The 18,295-nt window shown below is 49.9% G+C and overlaps 7 protein-coding genes across 7 annotated transcripts; 2 read left to right on the forward strand and 5 right to left on the reverse strand.

The window, feature by feature from the left end:
• Positions 1–1,043: 1,043 nt before the first annotated feature.
• F5J12DRAFT_542085 (uncharacterized protein) lies at positions 1,044–2,008 on the reverse strand. The gene has a single exon (XM_051739975.1). It carries the CDS (start codon positions 1,807–1,809, stop codon positions 1,255–1,257), a length of 555 nt encoding a protein of 184 aa, XP_051601799.1. The 5' UTR covers positions 1,810–2,008; the 3' UTR covers positions 1,044–1,254.
• Positions 1,851–3,692, forward strand: F5J12DRAFT_819149 (uncharacterized protein). Its single transcript, XM_051745223.1, is given in 7 exon segments — positions 1,851–2,218; positions 2,413–2,560; positions 2,612–2,860; positions 2,892–3,007; positions 3,065–3,193; positions 3,252–3,318; positions 3,338–3,692. 7 exon segments carry the CDS (start codon positions 2,139–2,141, stop codon positions 3,446–3,448), a joined length of 900 nt encoding a protein of 299 aa, XP_051601800.1. The 5' UTR covers positions 1,851–2,138; the 3' UTR covers positions 3,449–3,692.
• Positions 3,693–3,701: 9 nt separating this feature from the next.
• F5J12DRAFT_819167 (uncharacterized protein) lies at positions 3,702–6,202 on the forward strand. The gene is made up of 8 exons (XM_051745224.1): positions 3,702–3,989; positions 4,012–4,034; positions 4,087–4,429; positions 4,458–4,569; positions 4,626–5,004; positions 5,053–5,787; positions 5,813–5,891; positions 5,948–6,202. The coding sequence occupies exons 1-8, from the start codon at positions 3,845–3,847 to the stop codon at positions 6,004–6,006; spliced, it is 1,875 nt and encodes a 624-aa protein (XP_051601801.1). The 5' UTR covers positions 3,702–3,844; the 3' UTR covers positions 6,007–6,202.
• Positions 6,203–6,576: 374 nt separating this feature from the next.
• F5J12DRAFT_890936 (uncharacterized protein) lies at positions 6,577–9,585 on the reverse strand (the record flags this gene model as incomplete). Its single annotated transcript, XM_051747434.1, has 10 exons — positions 6,577–6,842; positions 6,891–7,045; positions 7,105–7,877; positions 7,927–8,134; positions 8,207–8,404; positions 8,458–8,618; positions 8,667–8,806; positions 8,868–9,343; positions 9,401–9,414; positions 9,469–9,585. 10 exons carry the CDS (start codon positions 9,583–9,585, stop codon positions 6,577–6,579), a joined length of 2,508 nt encoding a protein of 835 aa, XP_051601802.1.
• Positions 9,586–9,830: 245 nt separating this feature from the next.
• F5J12DRAFT_819172 (uncharacterized protein) lies at positions 9,831–12,123 on the reverse strand. The gene is made up of 9 exons (XM_051745225.1): positions 11,894–12,123; positions 11,608–11,708; positions 11,502–11,555; positions 11,386–11,454; positions 11,172–11,314; positions 10,797–11,114; positions 10,574–10,718; positions 10,180–10,467; positions 9,831–10,112 (listed from the first exon to the last, which is right to left on the reverse strand). The coding sequence occupies exons 1-8, from the start codon at positions 12,009–12,011 to the stop codon at positions 10,276–10,278; spliced, it is 1,140 nt and encodes a 379-aa protein (XP_051601803.1). The 5' UTR covers positions 12,012–12,123; the 3' UTR covers positions 9,831–10,112; positions 10,180–10,275.
• Positions 12,124–12,300: 177 nt separating this feature from the next.
• On the reverse strand, positions 12,301–13,028 carry F5J12DRAFT_920352 (uncharacterized protein; the record flags this gene model as incomplete). Its single annotated transcript, XM_051749262.1, has 4 exons — positions 12,939–13,028; positions 12,634–12,876; positions 12,531–12,577; positions 12,301–12,490 (listed from the first exon to the last, which is right to left on the reverse strand). The coding sequence occupies exons 1-4, from the start codon at positions 12,939–12,941 to the stop codon at positions 12,301–12,303; spliced, it is 483 nt and encodes a 160-aa protein (XP_051601804.1). The 5' UTR covers positions 12,942–13,028.
• Positions 13,029–13,605: 577 nt separating this feature from the next.
• F5J12DRAFT_904749 (THO complex subunit 1 transcription elongation factor-domain-containing protein) lies at positions 13,606–18,165 on the reverse strand (the record flags this gene model as incomplete). Its single annotated transcript, XM_051748570.1, has 16 exons — positions 13,606–13,744; positions 13,800–14,030; positions 14,088–14,231; positions 14,283–14,325; positions 14,378–14,627; positions 14,693–14,952; positions 15,030–15,063; positions 15,628–15,798; positions 15,851–16,256; positions 16,308–16,792; positions 16,848–17,128; positions 17,176–17,241; positions 17,294–17,623; positions 17,677–17,770; positions 17,827–17,991; positions 18,148–18,165. The coding sequence occupies 16 exons, from the start codon at positions 18,163–18,165 to the stop codon at positions 13,606–13,608; spliced, it is 3,117 nt and encodes a 1,038-aa protein (XP_051601805.1).
• Between the last annotated feature and the right edge of the window lie 130 nt (positions 18,166–18,295).

The raw sequence follows: 18,295 nt of genomic DNA on the forward strand, positions 1-18,295 counted from the left end.
CCAAATTCCTCAAACCCATCACCAGGACACTGAGTGTCTTAGAAGACCGTTGTACCTCCTGCCTGAAAATTTACCTGCTCGCCTTGTAGTTCCTTCCGCGATTCAAGGTTTGACCGCCGTCTCTTTCATGGAAAAGTCATATTAATATTGCTGGTAATTAGAGTTCTTCCTGGCGAGTTTGTGATCACTAAAATTAGAAGGTCGTGTCTGTGCCATAGGCTGGTTTTTTGGCTTGCGACTCCCAAGCTCATATATTTTGCATGCACACATTACTTATCGTATAGAATTGGGGGGTAGCAGGTAAATACGAAATCCTTCTCCAGACTCTAGGACATGCACTGTCAAAAATGAGCGAGGGTTGAAGCAAAGGTACGTACTAGAGCTGGCAGAGCAGGACCTCTGCTGGTTGTGTCCCCCACTAATCTGTTTCGGTACTTGCACATGCGAGTTCAGTGCTTATTACCCATTCAAGCATACTCAGGATAGGAGGATTTCCATAGACGTCCTGAAAAGCACGAGGGGCAGGAAAATGGGTTTAGCGCTCGACGTGCACGAATGGAACACGTACCGAGTTAGATAGGCGCACAGTCAGATTGAACGTCAGCGGGACGTCCTTCAATTCCGGCATGGCAATACTCATTATAGCGTGTCGTACAGTGATATCAACCACAGGCCGCTTGACATGCCAGTCCGCAAGTTTTCGATCGTGAAGCCATTCCGCGAGATCACTGACAGTTGAGTAGCTGAACCCTTCAAAGGACAGATATTCAAGGTGCATCCAGCGGTCGGAGTGGATAAAGGGTTGTCTCCCGCTCCTCCCAGCAAAAAGCATCGAATTCGGACACGTTCATTTCTATATGACCTACACCGTGAAACGCCACATAGACGACAACAGCGTCCTCGATGTTCGTATAACCATTCTGAGGATATTAAAGGCAGAATACTGAACATTTGCGGATGTCACCAACCAGCCAATTCCGAGTTCCAGACACAACGAGTAGCTGAAATAAGTATGCCTTGGGGTCACGATAGCCGCCAAAAATGACCGGGGATCATCGAGCACAACCGCAAGGGACTCGAGAAGGTGGCAAGTGGATACCGTCCGGAAGTAGAACCCCACAACTTCGACCCAAAGATCGAAAGCACTGTCAGCATTCTTAGCGACGTTATAGATAGGTAAGAGTGGTGCTCCTAACGGAGAACGCCGTAACCTAAGAGATTTGAGACTAGCAGCAGCGGAGAAGTTATCGAGTCTTATGCTTTCCTTAAGATCAAAATACTCGAGTAGTTGGGCACTTTCAGAGAGGAAAACGATACGTTCCAAATGCTTTTGATGACTCCACCATCCATATCCTGCGAGTTGTTCTTGACAAGGAAGCTACGCCAGCGGTATCCATAAGAGACCATAAGACCAAGGAGTCCCGAAAACTTTGGAAAGTGATTCCGAAAAAGCCAGTACCGTATTCGGACGTTGAGTGGACATTCACGACTTCTCTTTACGTGTGCTAACACCAGAGAGGTAGACCATGATCTATTGCGATAGTGGTCCAGAGACCCGGTGACTTCATAATTACGTCTCTCCAACGACGTGACACTAGCCAACGCCTGCTTGGTGTACTGGTGGGCATAGGCCGGGCCGGATAGATTACCTGATAAAGAGCTATAACAGGAGGACGGCTGATAGGGGTGTGTGTAGTGTGCTTGAGGAGTTGGTCGATCGTGGATGTTGCAAAGGTGTTTGGCATTCTTGTTCTTCCAACAGTTCCAGTTTGTCTCGGGCTTCGGCAAGTTCATCCATAGTGAGGTCATAGTAATGGTTACCTATCTACGGTTTAGTCATCTGCCCACACCATGTCCAGTACCAGACAATATCTCGTTTCCGCAGTGACTGTCGGTGTAGTCCATGGAGAGTCCAAAGGAAAGAAAGACTCACCTGCATGTCCATGCAGTGTTCCACACCCTTCTGAGAGGGGTCGATTCAATCCGAAAGAGACTCTGCATGTACCGTTATTACCAAGCGCGTGCTGGAACCGAATGAGTGCTAACAGAGAGCAGAAAGTCGCCACTCCGCGCAGGTTGTCCGGTTGCCGCAAGAAACGTTCCCGCTACTGTATTAGCCTCCGCCGAAAAGCTGCGATATGGCATACCCTTCTACGATCCAAGCCATAACCATCACTGAGACTGGTGGTCCTGAGGTTCTCGAGAAAACCGAGATACCGTTCCCTACCATTGAACCCTGAGCATCTGGTTATCAAAGTATGAAACCAATACGACTCGAACCTCTTCGGCATGGTTGCGTTATTGACAAACGTGATCGATGATAGGTTGACTACTTCGGTATCAACTTTATCGATACTGCCTATCGGTAATGTACTCTGTTCTCGTTGTAATCTACGGTACTGACGATATTAGCCGGGGAATTTATCCTCCGGATAAGTTCCCTTTCGTTATAGGCGTTGAGGTTTCTGGGACCATCGTTCGCCTCCCGACAGACCCTGCCGTCCTCAACGACCCTGACTACCAGAAGCGAGAGTACAAGCATGGCTCCCGAGTTGCCGTGGTAAGCGTCCTCACATAGTTGATTCACCCGGCCTCCAAAACCCATCGTTAGGACAGTCTGAGCTCCCATGCGGAATATATTTCGGTGGCCTGGAAGACAGCGTACCCTGTGCCTGAAAGTATAACGGCTCGTACTGCAGCCGCATCCCTGATTCAGGGTTTGACTGCCATCTCTTTCATGGAGGAGTCATACAATGTCCAGAAGGGTGACATCATTTTAATCCACACTATTGCGGGTGGATTGGGCTTGCTCATGTGTCAATTTGCCAAATATCGGGGGGCGATGGTCATCGGAACGACAGTCGACAAAGGAGAAAGCTGAACTTGCCAAGAGCAACGGCGCAGACCATGTTATCACTTATAAGGAAGAGGATACTGTTGCCAGAGTGTTAGATATCACGAATGACGAAGGTGTACATGCAATATTCGACGGCGTGGGCAAAGATACGTGCGTCCGCCTGTGTGTTATAAGAGTCGCTTGACTGATGACGTGTTGGCGGTGCAGCTTCGAGGCCGATTTCCGCATGATCAGGAGGAAAGGAACGCTAGTCTCTATGGGAGGGGCCTCGGGACCAGTACCACCCTTCGCTCCTCTGAAGCTATCCGAGAAAAATGTTAGAATAGTGCGGCCAAGGTACGTTTTCGTGCCCTCGATATATTTCGATATTCCTTCAGCGAGTCGTCTTGCATAGGATGAGCAACTACGCCTATACACCAAGCGAATCATTGTATTACGGGGATGCGCTATTTAGCCCTCCTGTTAAACAACACGTTGAAGCCTTTGATTCACAAGGAATATCCATTCACAGCTGAGGGTGCTCGTGAAGCTCATATGGATTTGATTGGCGGAAAGACGGTAGGGAAACTACTGATCAAGGTTGGCAACTGAGTGGTGTGTTAGACGACGTGTAGTAGAGTGACCATAAAAAAGAATATATGTATATCTGACGTTTAATTTCCCAGTGTACGATACCGATACTGTTCAGCAGCTCGCAGACCTGCACCAATTCACTAGGCCTTTGGATGCTGCCGTGTTCACTGTTATGCATTTCAAATCGCGGCGGCCGTTTATAGAAAGTTTTGTACTTCGGAGGAGTGTCGAAGCCCGCGCGACTAGTGTGCCCTTGTTTTTTTGGTAGTCTGTTGCCATGAAAAACACTGCCCGACCCCGCAAAAGAAAACAAGGAAACACCCGCTGCGTATCTTGTGCAAACAAGGTTCCGAGGCCTGTAAAACGGTGATGATCATGGGACTCACCCAACCGCATATTTTTTTCCCTGCTTGAATGGCGTTTCGTTTCTGGTCTCTGTGCACCGAGCAATCCCTGCCCAACCTTGGTGTCGCCCATACGCAGGATTCTTGGGAGTCACGCGTCAATTTGAAGGGACCGCCATCATTAAATGCCCTATCGGATGACATCCTAATCGACGGTTTTTAGTTACCTGGATGTAGAAGACATCATGTCTTTGCGAAGTGTAAGAGCTCATTGGTTAACCTCACCCACACAGTGGAATTGACTGCTCCCAGGTGAGCAAGTTGTACTACAATTTAACACATCAAGGTATCATATGGAAACGGTTCCTCAGGAGGATTGGTCCAAATGCACCACAGCTTCCGCCCTCGTCACGTCACTCCCCTCGATTCCTAACCTCATTTGAAGCAGAACGGCTCGTCATTAGAGCCGTCACTCTTGACATGAACTGGGTGTCGTCACGACCTTCTACTCTTTTTCGCAAATCGTTTATGGCACACCGGTTAATCCAGTCGATGGTCGTGCTCCCTGGAGGAAAGTATATGGTGGCATCCGTGTCTAACTGGGCAAAAAACCTCTATTCACTATGTGTTTTGGCTCTTGATCACCGTGTCGGAGGTATAGTCCCTGCTAGCTGAGACTCCAGTCAAGCAGAAAGCATACAATCTCAGGGCCAAATACATGAGTGTAGACGGTAATCCGAGCATCGTTATTGCATATGTACGCCGCAAAAAAGTTGGTCGCATTTCCGACGAAAGGTGAGTTCCACTTCCCCTCTCACATATGGGGGTATATTGCTAATCACTGACGATAGCAGCCGCAACGTGGATCCTTCCATATATCACGACGTAAGGAACAACCCCAGACTGAAGATCGATCCACCTGTTCCCTTCCAATATGTGTGCTCTTGCGTGCAGATCCCTCTGGATGCTCTCGATACTTTAGCAGATCCACACCTCGACCCTGGTTCTCGCGAATTCTTTGAATTCGCAGGGTCCCAACCTCCCCCCTTTCGTCTCTTGTCTGTTTTGCGGAGTTCGTCAGAGTTTAGTATAGTTGACCTTGCTATTATCGATGACGTCCCTACCTTGGCAGTGGTCAAGGATTTAGAGACCATCGTCTTCAAGCAGTTGACGGGGATGGGTCTTGTTACCACAATGGTCTGTGCACGCGAGGAAATGAACTCGGATCTTGTGAGTATCTCCTAATGAATGGATCATGTGTACTCAGGGTCCCCATAGATTTATCGGATATGTAACATTCGCATTTTACCTCATCAAGGAGAGATCCTTGTAGTTCGGGCAATAACAGATATGACACCTACCGAAACGAGGGATCCAAGAAGACCACCTGCTCAACCTTCAGGTCTCCTCACTGTGGCTATGTTTGCCATACCGGCTGCCGGCGACAGCGAAACTCCTAGTCACACATCCACCTCACTGGTCTCGTTCCGCGCAGACGACGCGGAAGATATTCAAATCAGTGACCCGCATGATTATGACCTGCTGGGTGGCAAGTCACCCTCGGACCCTGTCGTCGCTCCGCCCATCAATATCTTCTATCGAAAATCGGGATGTCGACTGAGGTGCATCACACTTAAACCGGTACCTATGCCTTTCTGGCTCCTTGGACCAGGTCAACCGCAAAGACCATACTACTCCGTACAGGATACCTTCAACGACGACGCCCAGTCGCTTTTCTCCGAAGAATACACGTGGCACAGTACATGCCGATTGTTCGTCTGTCCCGGCTCCCACCGTACACTTCTATATGGCACCCCGCCTGAGGATCGTACCGACACTCCGGGCGTCAATTCTATATACAGCCATATCGTGGATCCGCATTTTATCGATGAGTACAGCTTGAAGAGACACGAGCTCCTGCAGGGTGTCTTACGAGAGGCGTACGAGCATCGGTCTCAGGTCCTAGCAAAGTTCGATCTGTGCCCAGACCTATATGATGATCTCAGAAGAGGCGTGAAAGCTATAGCGTGGGACTGAGAGCATTGGCCGGATTTTCTACGTGAAGCCGGATGACGCCTATATTCATGTCGTCGACCTTGCGTACGCTCCATCGCAAAGTAAGTTTTCCATCTCACTTCTAGAATGGTCTATCTGATATATCGTGGTTCATTAGCTGCGGATGGCCAGAGGCGCCCACTCCCGCTGGCCGATCAGCGGATGCTTGAATTGTAGTGCATGGACTATTTTCTTCAAGTTGACCCAGATCAATGACCTTATTCCTTGGATACCCATATTGTAGTTCTGTCTTTCTAACGCAACCCACTGTAACATTTGTACGCATCAAGAGTTCTATGTTCACTTTGCTTTCACTGCACTCACTGCCTTTGCTGATCTTTGAATGAATGTATCCGATCTGAAATGGTAGAGGCAAAAAATAGGAAGAATGTCAATAACTTACAACAATTGTCGAGCTACTACAGTACTACATCTAGTCTTGACAGGTATACGTAGAACAAAACAATGCATGCCTTACATCTTGGGACCAGCAGCATAGTGAGGGCAGAGGAAACGGAAGTGAAGACTCCCCTGTGCAAGGACTAGTGTGTAGTAAAGGAAAATGAAAGATGAGACGTGGACGGGAAAAAAAAAAAATTAAGGAGATTATTCCCTTGTGATCTACTCATGACATATATCGAAAATGGTAGCGATGTGCGCCTCGTTCACGGGGAAAGCCCTCTTGCGTCGCGGGCAGAGGGCGACATCAACACATGACCATTGGGAGAATCGTATGACCTTTGCTGGTCACCTCTCACGCTCCCTCTCTTTCTGCTTGTCTTTCTTCCCAAAGCCAAGCATCGGCGCGCTCAAACTAAGCTTACGCCTAGCCCTTCGAAAGCCTGTTTCAGGCGTGCTTGCCGCTGCGCTAGGTAGTAATGGAACATTGAAGGCGTGCGCAGACTTTGGTCGTCCATTGATTGGAGATCGTTCGGCAGTACTCGACTTTATGGTTGATGTTCCCTTCACAGTGTGAGGGGACACATGAGTGTCGCCGTTCGCAATATGCCCGCCTGTAAGAATTCATAGTGCGTGGCGAATGAGTAAACCCGTTCATATACCTTGATGGTGAGGAATCGGCGCCAATCGGGCCGGAAGAGGTGGCGGGACGGGCGGGTGCTTTATGCGCCACGGACGAGTATGTATCTCTGCTGTAGTGTCCTCGTTGTGTGCGGACAATATCTGCGCTTCCCCGTGAGAACGGTGTTGTGTATTCCTGCGTGGTCTTGGAGCCATGTGGAGAACTGGGTATAGGGGGCTAAGCTCCTTATGTACCGATCGGAAGGGGGGGATGCATGAGCAGTTGTAGGACCAGCATATGGGGCTGCAGGGAAAGGTTGAGGTGTCTCCTTGTGTACATGCGCCGCAGACTCTACGGATGGTCGTCCATGATTCGAGCGTAATGCAACATCCGCTGTCAACGGTTCTGAAATTCCGCGAACATTTCGTGATGCTGGGAAAGCAGGAACTGGCGGCGGAGTAAGTGGTGCCAGAGTGCCAAGCAATATGTCAGGTGGTGGTGACAGGGGTTCTGCGTCGGCTTCAGAGTTCGGCCGCAATTTTCCTATGCTCCTGAAGCTTCTCTTGCGGAACCAGCTTGGAATCCTTTTTTCATCCTTCTCTTTTGCACTGGCGTTACCAGTAGCTAACTCATGCGAAGCAGGGTCTTCCTTGGGAACTGGCACAGTGGGGAAAACGCCAGGCGAGTCGGACTGTGCCTCGGCTGCATTAGAATGCGCCGTCGGCCGTGCAGGGCGCAATATGCCGTTCCTTTTCGGAGAAATAGCCTCCGCCATTGCCGCGGAGCCGATAGTTGACACATGGGGAGTGGATGACGAGGATCCCAAATTGATTCTCAAGAGTTGTGACGGGGTTTTTCGGGGTGATTTGGGAGCCGGTGCAGGGGTTGGTACAGGAGGTCCTTGCGGCGATAGCGGCGAAACTGGTGGGGGTGATGAAGGGAGTGAAGGTGCAGATGCCTCTCGGGGTGTATAATGGAGGCCGGGCGGGTGAGAGGGAAGAGTTTTCGATATAGAACTAGGGGAGTCCTGTCAAATTACGTTGCAGTGGCTCGGGGTGAGCCACCGCCTGTTCCACTTGTTCCAGACTTGGCGGGCGGAGACCGAGGGCAACCAGATCAAGATCTGCAGCTTGGTAATAAAGCACATATGCAGAGCCGGAGTTCGACTCGCCGAAATACTTGGGAATGTCGCTCTCCTTGATGGTGTCTACGGTGTCATCATCGAACACCAGCCAGGTATCCATAGTCTTGATAATGCTAACATAGTGTCCATGATTTGGGCCGCTAGGTTCGGGTAAACGTGAGCAGGGATATCAAATGGGCCGACTGAACTAGCGAGAGGTACTATTCACGTACCTTCCGATATGTACGACGATGGCAAATAGTTTGTACAGCCGATCAGGATTCGAAACGTCATCGATCGTATTAAACAGACGAAGTTCGAACGGGAACGCAACACGGTACGTCAGTTTGATGTATTTTTGCACGTCCTCCTGGTATTTGAATCGTTTCAGATGGAGTGCAAGGACGTTTGGAAGTTGCTTAATCTTCATCCTGCATTCTCGTGCCATAAGCAAGCACAGTGATAAGGAACAGCCGGCACCAACCTCTTCTCGGCTTCTTGCAGGCCGCAACATGCATCACAGAAGAACTTATTCCTCTGGCAAAGCATTTCGCTCGCACTAAATTGTCGTAAACAGGCGGTGACGCTGGAGTTTTGTTCGATATCTATGGACAAGTCTAAAAAGGACTCGTCTCGTGAAGATACCTGGAACTATCATGTAATAATGCCAAGGAATGTAATTGGTCAGCTTACGTTCTCGCAGGTGAGACATCGCGTTTCGCTCGTTAAGCTCCCCTCGAATATTTGGTGGACGAATGTACCGCCTGACAAATGGGATGCTGAACTTGAGCTACCACCTATTATGCTCTGTGAGGCGTCTGAAGAAGAATTAACTGATCTAGGACACTGTAAACGGCATTAGTGCATTCGGGAATACAGGTCAATCCCACGTACAATCCTCAGCAGAAGCTAACCGATTTTTTCTCTCCTCTTGTACCTCCTCTACAATCCTGTTTAGGAGGTAGTTTAGGAATTCGTGGGCATCCTGGTGCATTGTGCTTCTAAACGCTTCATTAATTTCTCTGAGCTTCTCAATAAACGCTCGTGGCGCAACCGTTCCCTTGTCAGCTGGATTCTGAGCGATGTGTATGTATAACGAACGGAGGGCGGAAAAGAGAGTGCGCGGTGATGAGGGAATGGGCGGTGCTGGTGAAAGCGATGCACCATTGGGAGTGGATGTATCCAGTGTCGGTCTTCGCTCCGATTTACGACGGGGAGGCACGGAGGAGTTGGTTGACGTGGGAGCACCCGCGGAGGCGCACTGAGGTGAAAGAGGTTGGTGGAGGGATGCATATGGATCTGGATGGTTAATTAGAAGCTCTCGAAACGGTACGCAGAAGTACAAGGCCTGAAGGACAGAGTTGGCATAACTAGGGGGGACACGATAGTCAGCGTGTGAAGGGTGTTCGTGCAAGGTTGCAGCTCACCAAGTATTGCCAAACTGTGAAAGTGGTCAGGATGCAGCAAACAGAGCCTCTAGGAAAGCAATACACACATTCTCGAAGCCAAACTGTTTTCCATCCGGGGAGGGTATCGGTACGGGGGTTGGAAGTGGGATGTCTTGAGTCGCAGGAACCTGTTGGGCAAATGGGTTCCATTTCCCGATCGCCATGACCCAGGTAGAGTGATTAACGGCGAAATGGGCGAGAACAGTAATTAGAAGTTCCTGGTGCGTGGTGACGAAGGTTGTGGCCTGGTGTGGACATGCTCAGGACATGCAGAGAGATTCCGATGCTTGCACTTGCAGACACTCCGGTTCTCTTGCCTTTGCGGGACAATGCCATAAGGGGCAAGCCATTCCCACGTGGCTATTGCCTTATCGTGTTCATCACCCTTGTTCTCTTACAAGTAAGTAGCCAAGACTGCAATGCGCACTGATCCGAGTCCGCTGACGTTGTGTTCCTGACTATTACCCCTGGCGTTCCCCTCAGCGCATGCCAGTAAACCTCAGCAGTTCCAGCGGCTCTTCGTCCTCAGCTGACACCTATTGCTAAACATTCCTGTGCTCCGCAGCTGTCACCAAGGCACTGCTACATTGATGGCGTCGCCGCTATAATATGAAAGGTTTGCGATGCCCAAATCCGCAGAGGTCCCTCTCCACACACGTGCAGATGTGAAACCCCATCATTCATCCATATGTGTTATTGTTAGCCAGCGCATAATGACGAGTAGAAGCGTGCTCACAGACCGGTGACGTCGTGCATAGACACAAAATGCCTGATATCAATGAACGGCTCGTATCCATAGTGCATTGTTCCTCTAGCTTGGCCTAAGGCCACACGAACTATCTACAGAATCGAAGCTAGACCACACCAGTCTGCCTGACATGTACCCAGTCGCCTACCCTCATTACACCTTCCTTAGTGAAAATTCCGTTGCATCCTAGGCAAGGTGCATCAGCTCGCGCTGGATCCAGTCCCTTCCGAAACTTCATCATAGGCTTGAACGGCACGGCGTTGTCACGAACACCTGTCACGGTATCCACATTGGGGAGCTGGGGAAATGGAAAATTACCCATGCACCAGTCGACAGCAAGGGGATGGGGACGTGAGGCGACGTGTGTCAAGCGGGTTTCATCAAAGAAAAACGTATCCTCTCACCATGCAGCGAGTACATTTAGAAACCAAACGCGCAAGTGACGTTGCACGGTCAACAACTTGTTTCTCAGATGCAATGGTCATTTCGGTCATGATATCTTCAACAAATGGGGCTCCTGCCCCTTTGATAACTATGTTTGGTCGAAACCTATAAACCCAAAGGATCGGTCAACGTTTACCAAAGGTAGGTCAGTGACAACAAGGCACCAAGAAGCTTTCCAATTACCTCTCGATCTCTAACTCACGCTCAGTCCACTCTTCGCCCACGCCTTGGGATCCGATCATCTCCCTAGCTTTACCTTGCACAGCAGCCACGCTCTCCTCGGATATGATAAGGAAGGGATACGCATCCTGGAAATACGACGGTACATCCAGTTTCGGGAATCTGCTCGTGGGCGGACACAACCGTGGGCGTGGACCCTTCATTACGAGGTGGACCGAACACCCGAGATACTCCGAAAGAATAGTAGATGGCGATCGACCACTTAGAGATTCGCAGATGTAACCGTCGATATCTTTCTTTCTCCAGAGGGAGACTTCCACCCTAGTAAGCAAGGACGTCGTCAGCCGGTTTTGTACAAGCAAGTTACAGTATACTTGCCTCCGTAAACGGCAGACCTCTTCTTCCCCAGGGTTCAGAGGGACGGAGAACGGCTCACAACCAGAGTTCTCCGGGAATGAAACTTCCAGACGTTCTGGCTTTAAGGAAGAACCCGAGACAATCCGAGGATGAATCAACACCATCTACATGCACGCCGCGCGGCCGTTACGTTAGGAGGCGCGAACTTAGGGCGAGTTGCAAAGCTTGACCCTACCTTGCTGAGCTGTCGAGCAGTTACCACAGAATTGTTGTGAGCATGAATGATGCACCATCTTCTGTCGTACTGTACTTTGTGTTAGTGAATCCAAACCTCCAACGGCCGGCGTTTACCTCAAATCCTTCTAACGTGTATCTGGCCTGTTGCACTGGGGTTCCTTTGCAACTCTGGCGATGGAAGTGTCAACGAAATGGCAGATCCCATGTCTTATTTAGTCACCTTGATTGGATGGATGAGAATCTTGGTCACCCGAATATTCGAAGTGTCAAACTCTGCCGTAGTAGGACTCTGGGTGGTAGGTGCATCACCGCTGGTTGAACCTAATAATTTTATGATCAAAAGCACATGGAAGGACGTCACAAAGCATCAGCCAAGTGCACACATGCACCCACGAGGCAGCCGGAGTAGGAAAACGATCGTCTTCCCTTCACGCTTTGTTTACTGCCTGCCTCAGTCTCCTCTAGGACTTCCTACACAGACTCTCCGAAATTGTATATGGGCTTACCTGAAGATTTGGATCTGCGTAACGCCAGGTAGACACACGAAGCAAAAAATACGAAGGCTGGTATCAAAGCTCTGACGGCGGGCAGCCCTGGGAGGCCTTTCAGAATACTTTCCGTCATACACGACTCTCTAAGGATGCGGCGCGGCTCGAACTGCGATACGTGACCTTCAGCTGCAAGCTCACGCTACGCTTACGCATGTGACTGACCTTGAGGGGGTATGATGCGCGGGCTCTCGTTCTTAGGAACAAGCAAAATTGACATGAAACCAAGCACTCCACATATGCAAACAAAGTATCGTCAGTGACTGCGCGCTGCCGCCGATTATACCTAAGTTACAAGGCTAGTGAGATTCCTGGTAGTACATTGCTTCTTCCAAGCATCCGTTCAAATCTCCTACATGACCACCTCACGCCGTCCTCATGATCAGATGGACCCCACTATCCGTGCTGACAATGCCACTGATTTCTTTCACTTGCAGCGCGAAGGCTGCATCTTCGAACGGTTTTTGCATCTGGTTACGGCCGAAATGGCCAAGGTCGCCATCCGCGCTATGCGAAGAGCAGTCCGAAGTGTTCTCTTGCGAGTTCGCCAAACTTCTCAGCTTTGTTCGAAGCAGCTTGGATCTCGCGCTGGTACTTCTCGAGGATGGCGATCGCCTCTTCTTTAGTTCGTGTGATATTGGGCTATGGGTAGCTTCAGTGCCTGGCAGATCACTGGAATGAACCACAGGAACGCGCACTTCTTTCCAGCTCGATGGACGACGACTAGCTCTGTGCTTCACGAGAAGGTGACTTGCTCTGATCTGACCTGCAGATGGGTAATCCGCTTGAGTCGCATTCAAGTATTCGCGAGCGCCAGGTAGAGCTTGGATATCCTGTTCTTTCAACCCTTGCGGAGCCTCCCATCGAGACTCTTTCGTCTCCTTGTTGAAGAAATAGGGCAGTTTCTTTGAATTGGACATCCTCACTTCCCACCCGGACGACTAAGTGCAACTCTGTTCAGTATCTGGATCATAATATCTTGTCCTCGTTTCGACGCACTTACCATTTCCGAATCAGCTCGCTGAAGAGGGAATATTGGACGTGGAGCTCGTTGTACAAGGATATTAGAAAGGTAGGCAAGCCATGCAAGTACACTGATCTCGCACGCCTGTATCCTTTTATGGAAGGCTGTGCTGAGTCATCAATCGTCTACGAAGATGATGCTTCGTAGACAATCTGGTATCCCGGCTACTCATCATCGATCATTAGCGTAAAGGATAAGTCTAAGGATGTGGATCTGGATAGTATCACAGAGGGTAATGGTAAGAAAATTTTTAAAAGGCGAGCAGGAATTTGGCACAACTTTTAATTGTTCATCATGCAAGGAAGCACAACGCATTTTCAGACCCTCGGGATAAACAGCGGTGCTTTATGAAGATCCTACCAATCTTCGCTGGATGAGAAGTCACTCTGACTCTTGGAGGCGTTCTCTCGGACGCAGACACTCGAGGAGACGCAGTGCCGCTTACCAACGGGAAGAACAAGTATTTCCTGACCAGCGCGGCCGTTTCCTACGGGAACTACAGAGGGGGGTATCATTAACGGTCATCAACGGCTTCTACTACCGTCCCTCTAGGGGTTGGCAAAGTAATTACGCGAGTCAACAAATCCGCGATTCTAAAGGTCGAGTCCGCCATTAGTTGCATGTAGGTAAATGTTGGAGTCGTAAACTATGCATAACCGTTGGGATTTTTCGACTGCCAGTTCCAAAGATCTCTGCACATAACCTCCAAGGGCTGAGGTGCCTTGAAACCCAGTTCCTTTTCAGCAAGGCTCGGGTCGGCAGTGAGATCTGGAACATCCCCACGCCTGCAAGAGAAGACATTTCAGAAGGAAACTTCCGCGTATTGACACGTCAACCTACCTCCTTCCAATAATTTCGTACTTGTAATCGAAGCCAGTAGCTTTGCGCATAGCCTCGACAATCTGGAGTACACTCATCCCACGCCCTTTCCCTAGGTTGTACGCCTTGTAGCGGGCTTCGTTAGGACAATTGTCAAATGTAGTGGACTCGGGAGCTAGAGCATCAAGAGCGAGGAGGTGTCCTGATGCCAAGTCCAAGACGTGGAGATAATCGCGAACACACGTGCCATCACTGTACGAGACCTTATTAGTACAAATTCCACTCGCCTAACATATCATATTTCCATACGGGGTTGGATAATCATTCCCAAACACCTTCAGGGTGTCCTCTTTGATGCGTCCAACGGCCATCTGTGCAAGCAGCGGCAAAAGATTTCCAGGTCGACCCCGGGGATCCTCTCCTATGAGGCCGGATGGGTGTGCACCAGCAGGACTAAAAAAACAAGTGTTAAAACCTGGACCAACGCTAATACAGATAGCTGACTTGAAGTAACGCAGAGAGATTGCACGCCAGCGGTCTGGTTCGGCTGTCCATTCTTGTTAGCGCTACGAAGGTACCGTCAGGACCGAATAGTTTACCATGACATAAGTCCTCAATAATCATTTCAGACATCACTTTCGACCGGCCGTACGGGCTATGAGCTTTTAACCGAGTGGTCTCCGGAATAGGTATTTTAGGAGGTGTGCCGTAGACGGTGGCAGAGGAGGAGTAAACGATGCGGGTGCAGTCATAAGCGGACATGATTTGGAGAAGCAAGTTGGTCGCGACGACATTGTTGGCGTAATATTCCAAGGGCTTTTCTACCGACTCGCCGACTGCCTTGTACGCCTGAACAATTTTTTTTTCCGCCGTTCGATTGTGGGCCGGCTGACAGAAAACGCGAAAAGACTCACTGCAATATGGATAACGCCCCAAATCCCGCCCTTTCCATAGTTTTCAAATACTGCTCTAACTTCTTCGGCGCTCGTTAGGTCACATTGGTGTGCAGTGATTTCTGCACTTTCTAGGTCTGCTGGTGTTGGGTTTGCCGGGAGTGCATCACGCGCAAGTTGGGAGACGCGGGTCAACGCAGTCGGGAATGAGTTGTGATGATTGTCTATAGAGATTACTTTGTATCGTCTTGTCTGCTGCAGGGAAAAGACAACATGTGAACCTGTAAATCGTACAGTGAGTTTCCAAGGTTGAAAACGCGGCCCCGCACGCTGCCGCCGCGAAAGAGTAGACTATTACCGATATAACCTGCTCCGCCAGTGACCAAAACGCGCTGTTTTACGCCGAAAGAAAATCCAAGGTTGAGTCTGTCGTCAGCGGACACGTGCAGCAGAACGCACTCGCAGCCCGTTCTCTGTGGACATTATAGTTTCTCAGTGGTTATTATAAGGTTTCGTGTGGTATAGAGAGAACAGGGAACAGAGGTATCGCGTTTGGACAGTGGTTGTGGTGTCGAGAAAAATAATAAGTTGAGTTTTCCTGTCGAATCGGATGGTGGCCTTACACCGCAGCAGTACGTGAAAAATGAATCCGAACATGCGTGTACTTTTCCTAGCGAGTATGTAATGGCTAACAGGTTGCACAAGTAACACTGCACAATGTCGAGGACAGCGAGGAGACATCTCAATCGAGGGGGAGAGGAGGTCGAGGTTGCCTGGCGCCTTGCTGAGGCCCAGGGTCACACCCAATCCGAAGTATTTCACTTATAGGATCATCGGTCCTCCATCTTCACATCTCCTTCTGCATCCTGCCGACTTGATGGACCAATTTTACTGGCTTCCAATTGGACCTCGTTTATCACACCACGTTCACCCCCTTGCGAACCCATGTTTGGAACATTCTCCTCAGCCTTTTGCGTCTTCTCCTCTTTTTTCTCTCGTTCTTTTTCCTTTTCCGCTTCGATCTCTTGGGCGAGTAGGAGTATATCCCCCGTACCAATCTTACCAAAATGTTGCAGATACTGATCGCGTGCCATCCGCAAGGCAAGCCAGGACCATCTTTGCTTGTTCTAAAAGGCACGTTCAGTGTATCATTAGCAACCATTACAGTACCACACTTACTTCTTCGAATTTCTGAACCTGTTCGTCAACCGGGGGAGCTGATACTTGTGCAGGAGCAGGAATGGGTGTCGGTGTGGCTGTTGCTGTTGCTGGGAGTGCCGGGGCCGCCGAGGGAACTGTTGTTGTAGATGGTTTAGGCGGTAGAGATGGATGTGCGGGTGAGGCAACAGCGGTTGACGGAGGGTGAGGCGACATCTCAGGTTTGTTCGCCTCCGTGATTGATGGTTGGGCATCCTGAGACACAGGTGCAGGGGCGGCACTTTCTGCTGCAGGTTGATTGGATGCTGCGGCTTTTGCTCGAGCTTGGGCAATTCGCTCCGCGGTCCGGGCCAGTGTCCTCTTCCGCATGTCAATCCGAGCATCTTCTTGTTTGATTTTTTTCACGAAGTCCTTTACATCACCCACCCTATTTGTCATTATCAGTAAATGAAGCAGAATGAAAATAAAGCAACCAAACTGGAAAGGGTTCTGTAGATCTGTCAAATCCCTGTAACCCATTTGCCAGATCTCCGTCAACGATTCCGATCCGAGACTCCATGTCCAGTCTTCCGGATCTTCTCTCCGCTTTCCTCTAAGCTCCCTTGTTGCCTCCTCTAACCCAACCCTATTACCGTCCACTTCTTCGCCCCACGGCTCCTTGTCGAATGGAGGGCACATGTCATTTTTCCATCTCACCCAATTTCTTTCTCTGTCAAAAATAACATTGACGGTGTCCGCGAACGCAGGCCCACCAGGCGCTGTCGAACGCAGCTCAGCAGTAGCCTTCGTGATAGTTTCTTGAACCCATTGTGCGTCTGCTGGCTCCAAGGTGAAGTCCATCTGGAGAGAGCGGTTGCGAGGGGTTGCCCATGCTGCTTTCGCTGTCTTCGTGAATGTGAGGAGATGATGAAGGATCATGAGTAGTTGGAAAAGGATTTGACGTCGAAAATGTGTATCAGCAAGCTAGACATAGGTTGCATGAGCGACGAGCAATACGCAGGTACTAGCTTCGCAATACCTCTAAGCTCAAGAGGTCAGGACTGGTGAGGAACTTTGCAAAGAAATAATCGCTGCTATTTGTCTCATCCCCCGGTTCCGGTTCGCGTTTCCGTTTCGATGTATGAGATTGACCAGAAGCAGCCCGGTTACCCATCATAGCGCGTTCTTTCGTCGTGGCCTCTTTGATCACAGGTAAAACCTTGTCTACCGCCTCCTTGAACTTGCTGAGAGTATCGGGGAGAGCGAACAAGGGAGGCCGCGAGAACGGAAGCTGTAAACACCAAAAGGTATTGTAGAATTCTGAAGATAAAATAAATGACAAGAAAAGCGAGGAATTCAATACATACCCCTGTCTTTGGACTCAGCGACTCGTTTCTTGGTGTCATCCTCTGCCTTGTCGTCGACAGTCCATTCTGTCGCCAGGCCCAACCTGCTTAGCAGAATCAACACTCATCTCTGCATCACCGCGGTCCACGTCTATGACCCCTTCCCACACAGGACCATACTCCCCCCGCAGGTTAACACCACTCCGCTCGCCCAGAGGGAATACGCCGCTCAAGAATGTCGATATCCGTCCACAGAAGAGAGTGGTTGAACCCATTTTCGACAGGCGACGTAGAAGATCATTCAGCGTTCTGAGTAGAATGAGAGCCTTCCCTTTCTGTGGAATCATTCCCTTCGTGAGACGGGATGCACGCCCTTCGATCCAGGAGAATATCTGTGAACAGGATGGAATTGTCTGTGTTTCCAGAAGATCCTGCAATACGGTGAAAGGAAAGGAGGCATCACAAGCGTCTGACCTCTGCCGTGAATGGAACAGTTCTAGGAGTGACGACCTGAGTACAAACCGTGTTCGGTGAAAGTGAGGACAAGGTCCAACCGGTCCATGAGCTTGCTGTAGTAGGCAGCGTCGTCCTTTTGCAGAGCTTGTCCCTCTGATTCCTGGTTGCAGATTCTCGAATCATCGTTTCCCTTAGACATGAAAAGGCTGGACGCACTGCCAATGCGAAGACTTCACTCCTAAGGACCAGCTCCCATTGACTCTTGACATTCTCTAGTGACCCCTTGCTCTCCAACTTCCGCACTTCCTTCGCAACCTTATCATCCAGTGCCTTCTGTTCGAAAGGTCGCTTAGGGAAAGACTTGAGGAGTTGCTTCACACTCTGATTTTGTGAGCTCATTATGGATAGCAAGCAGACAACAAATTGGAACGCGCGTGTACACAAATTTTGCCACTCCGCGATTTATCGGCTTTGCGTTATGCCCTCCAACAACACGGACGATGATCTCGCAACTGGCCGCCAAGCGGGACAGGAGACCTCTTTGGAAGAGGACATGGGGGTCTTGACAGAATATCTTTCAGGAAATATTTTGGGCTCTCGCACTTCCGGTGCACAAACCGTGTCGTCCGAGGAAGAAGTAGCTGTCCTTACCACAGAGTGCAGTGAAGACGACTCGGATCTTGAA

Source organism: Pisolithus orientalis (genome assembly GCF_024613125.1).
Source record: "Pisolithus orientalis strain OTSU chromosome Unknown F5J12scaffold_8, whole genome shotgun sequence".
Classification (NCBI taxonomy): Eukaryota; Fungi; Basidiomycota; class Agaricomycetes; order Boletales; family Pisolithaceae; genus Pisolithus; species Pisolithus orientalis.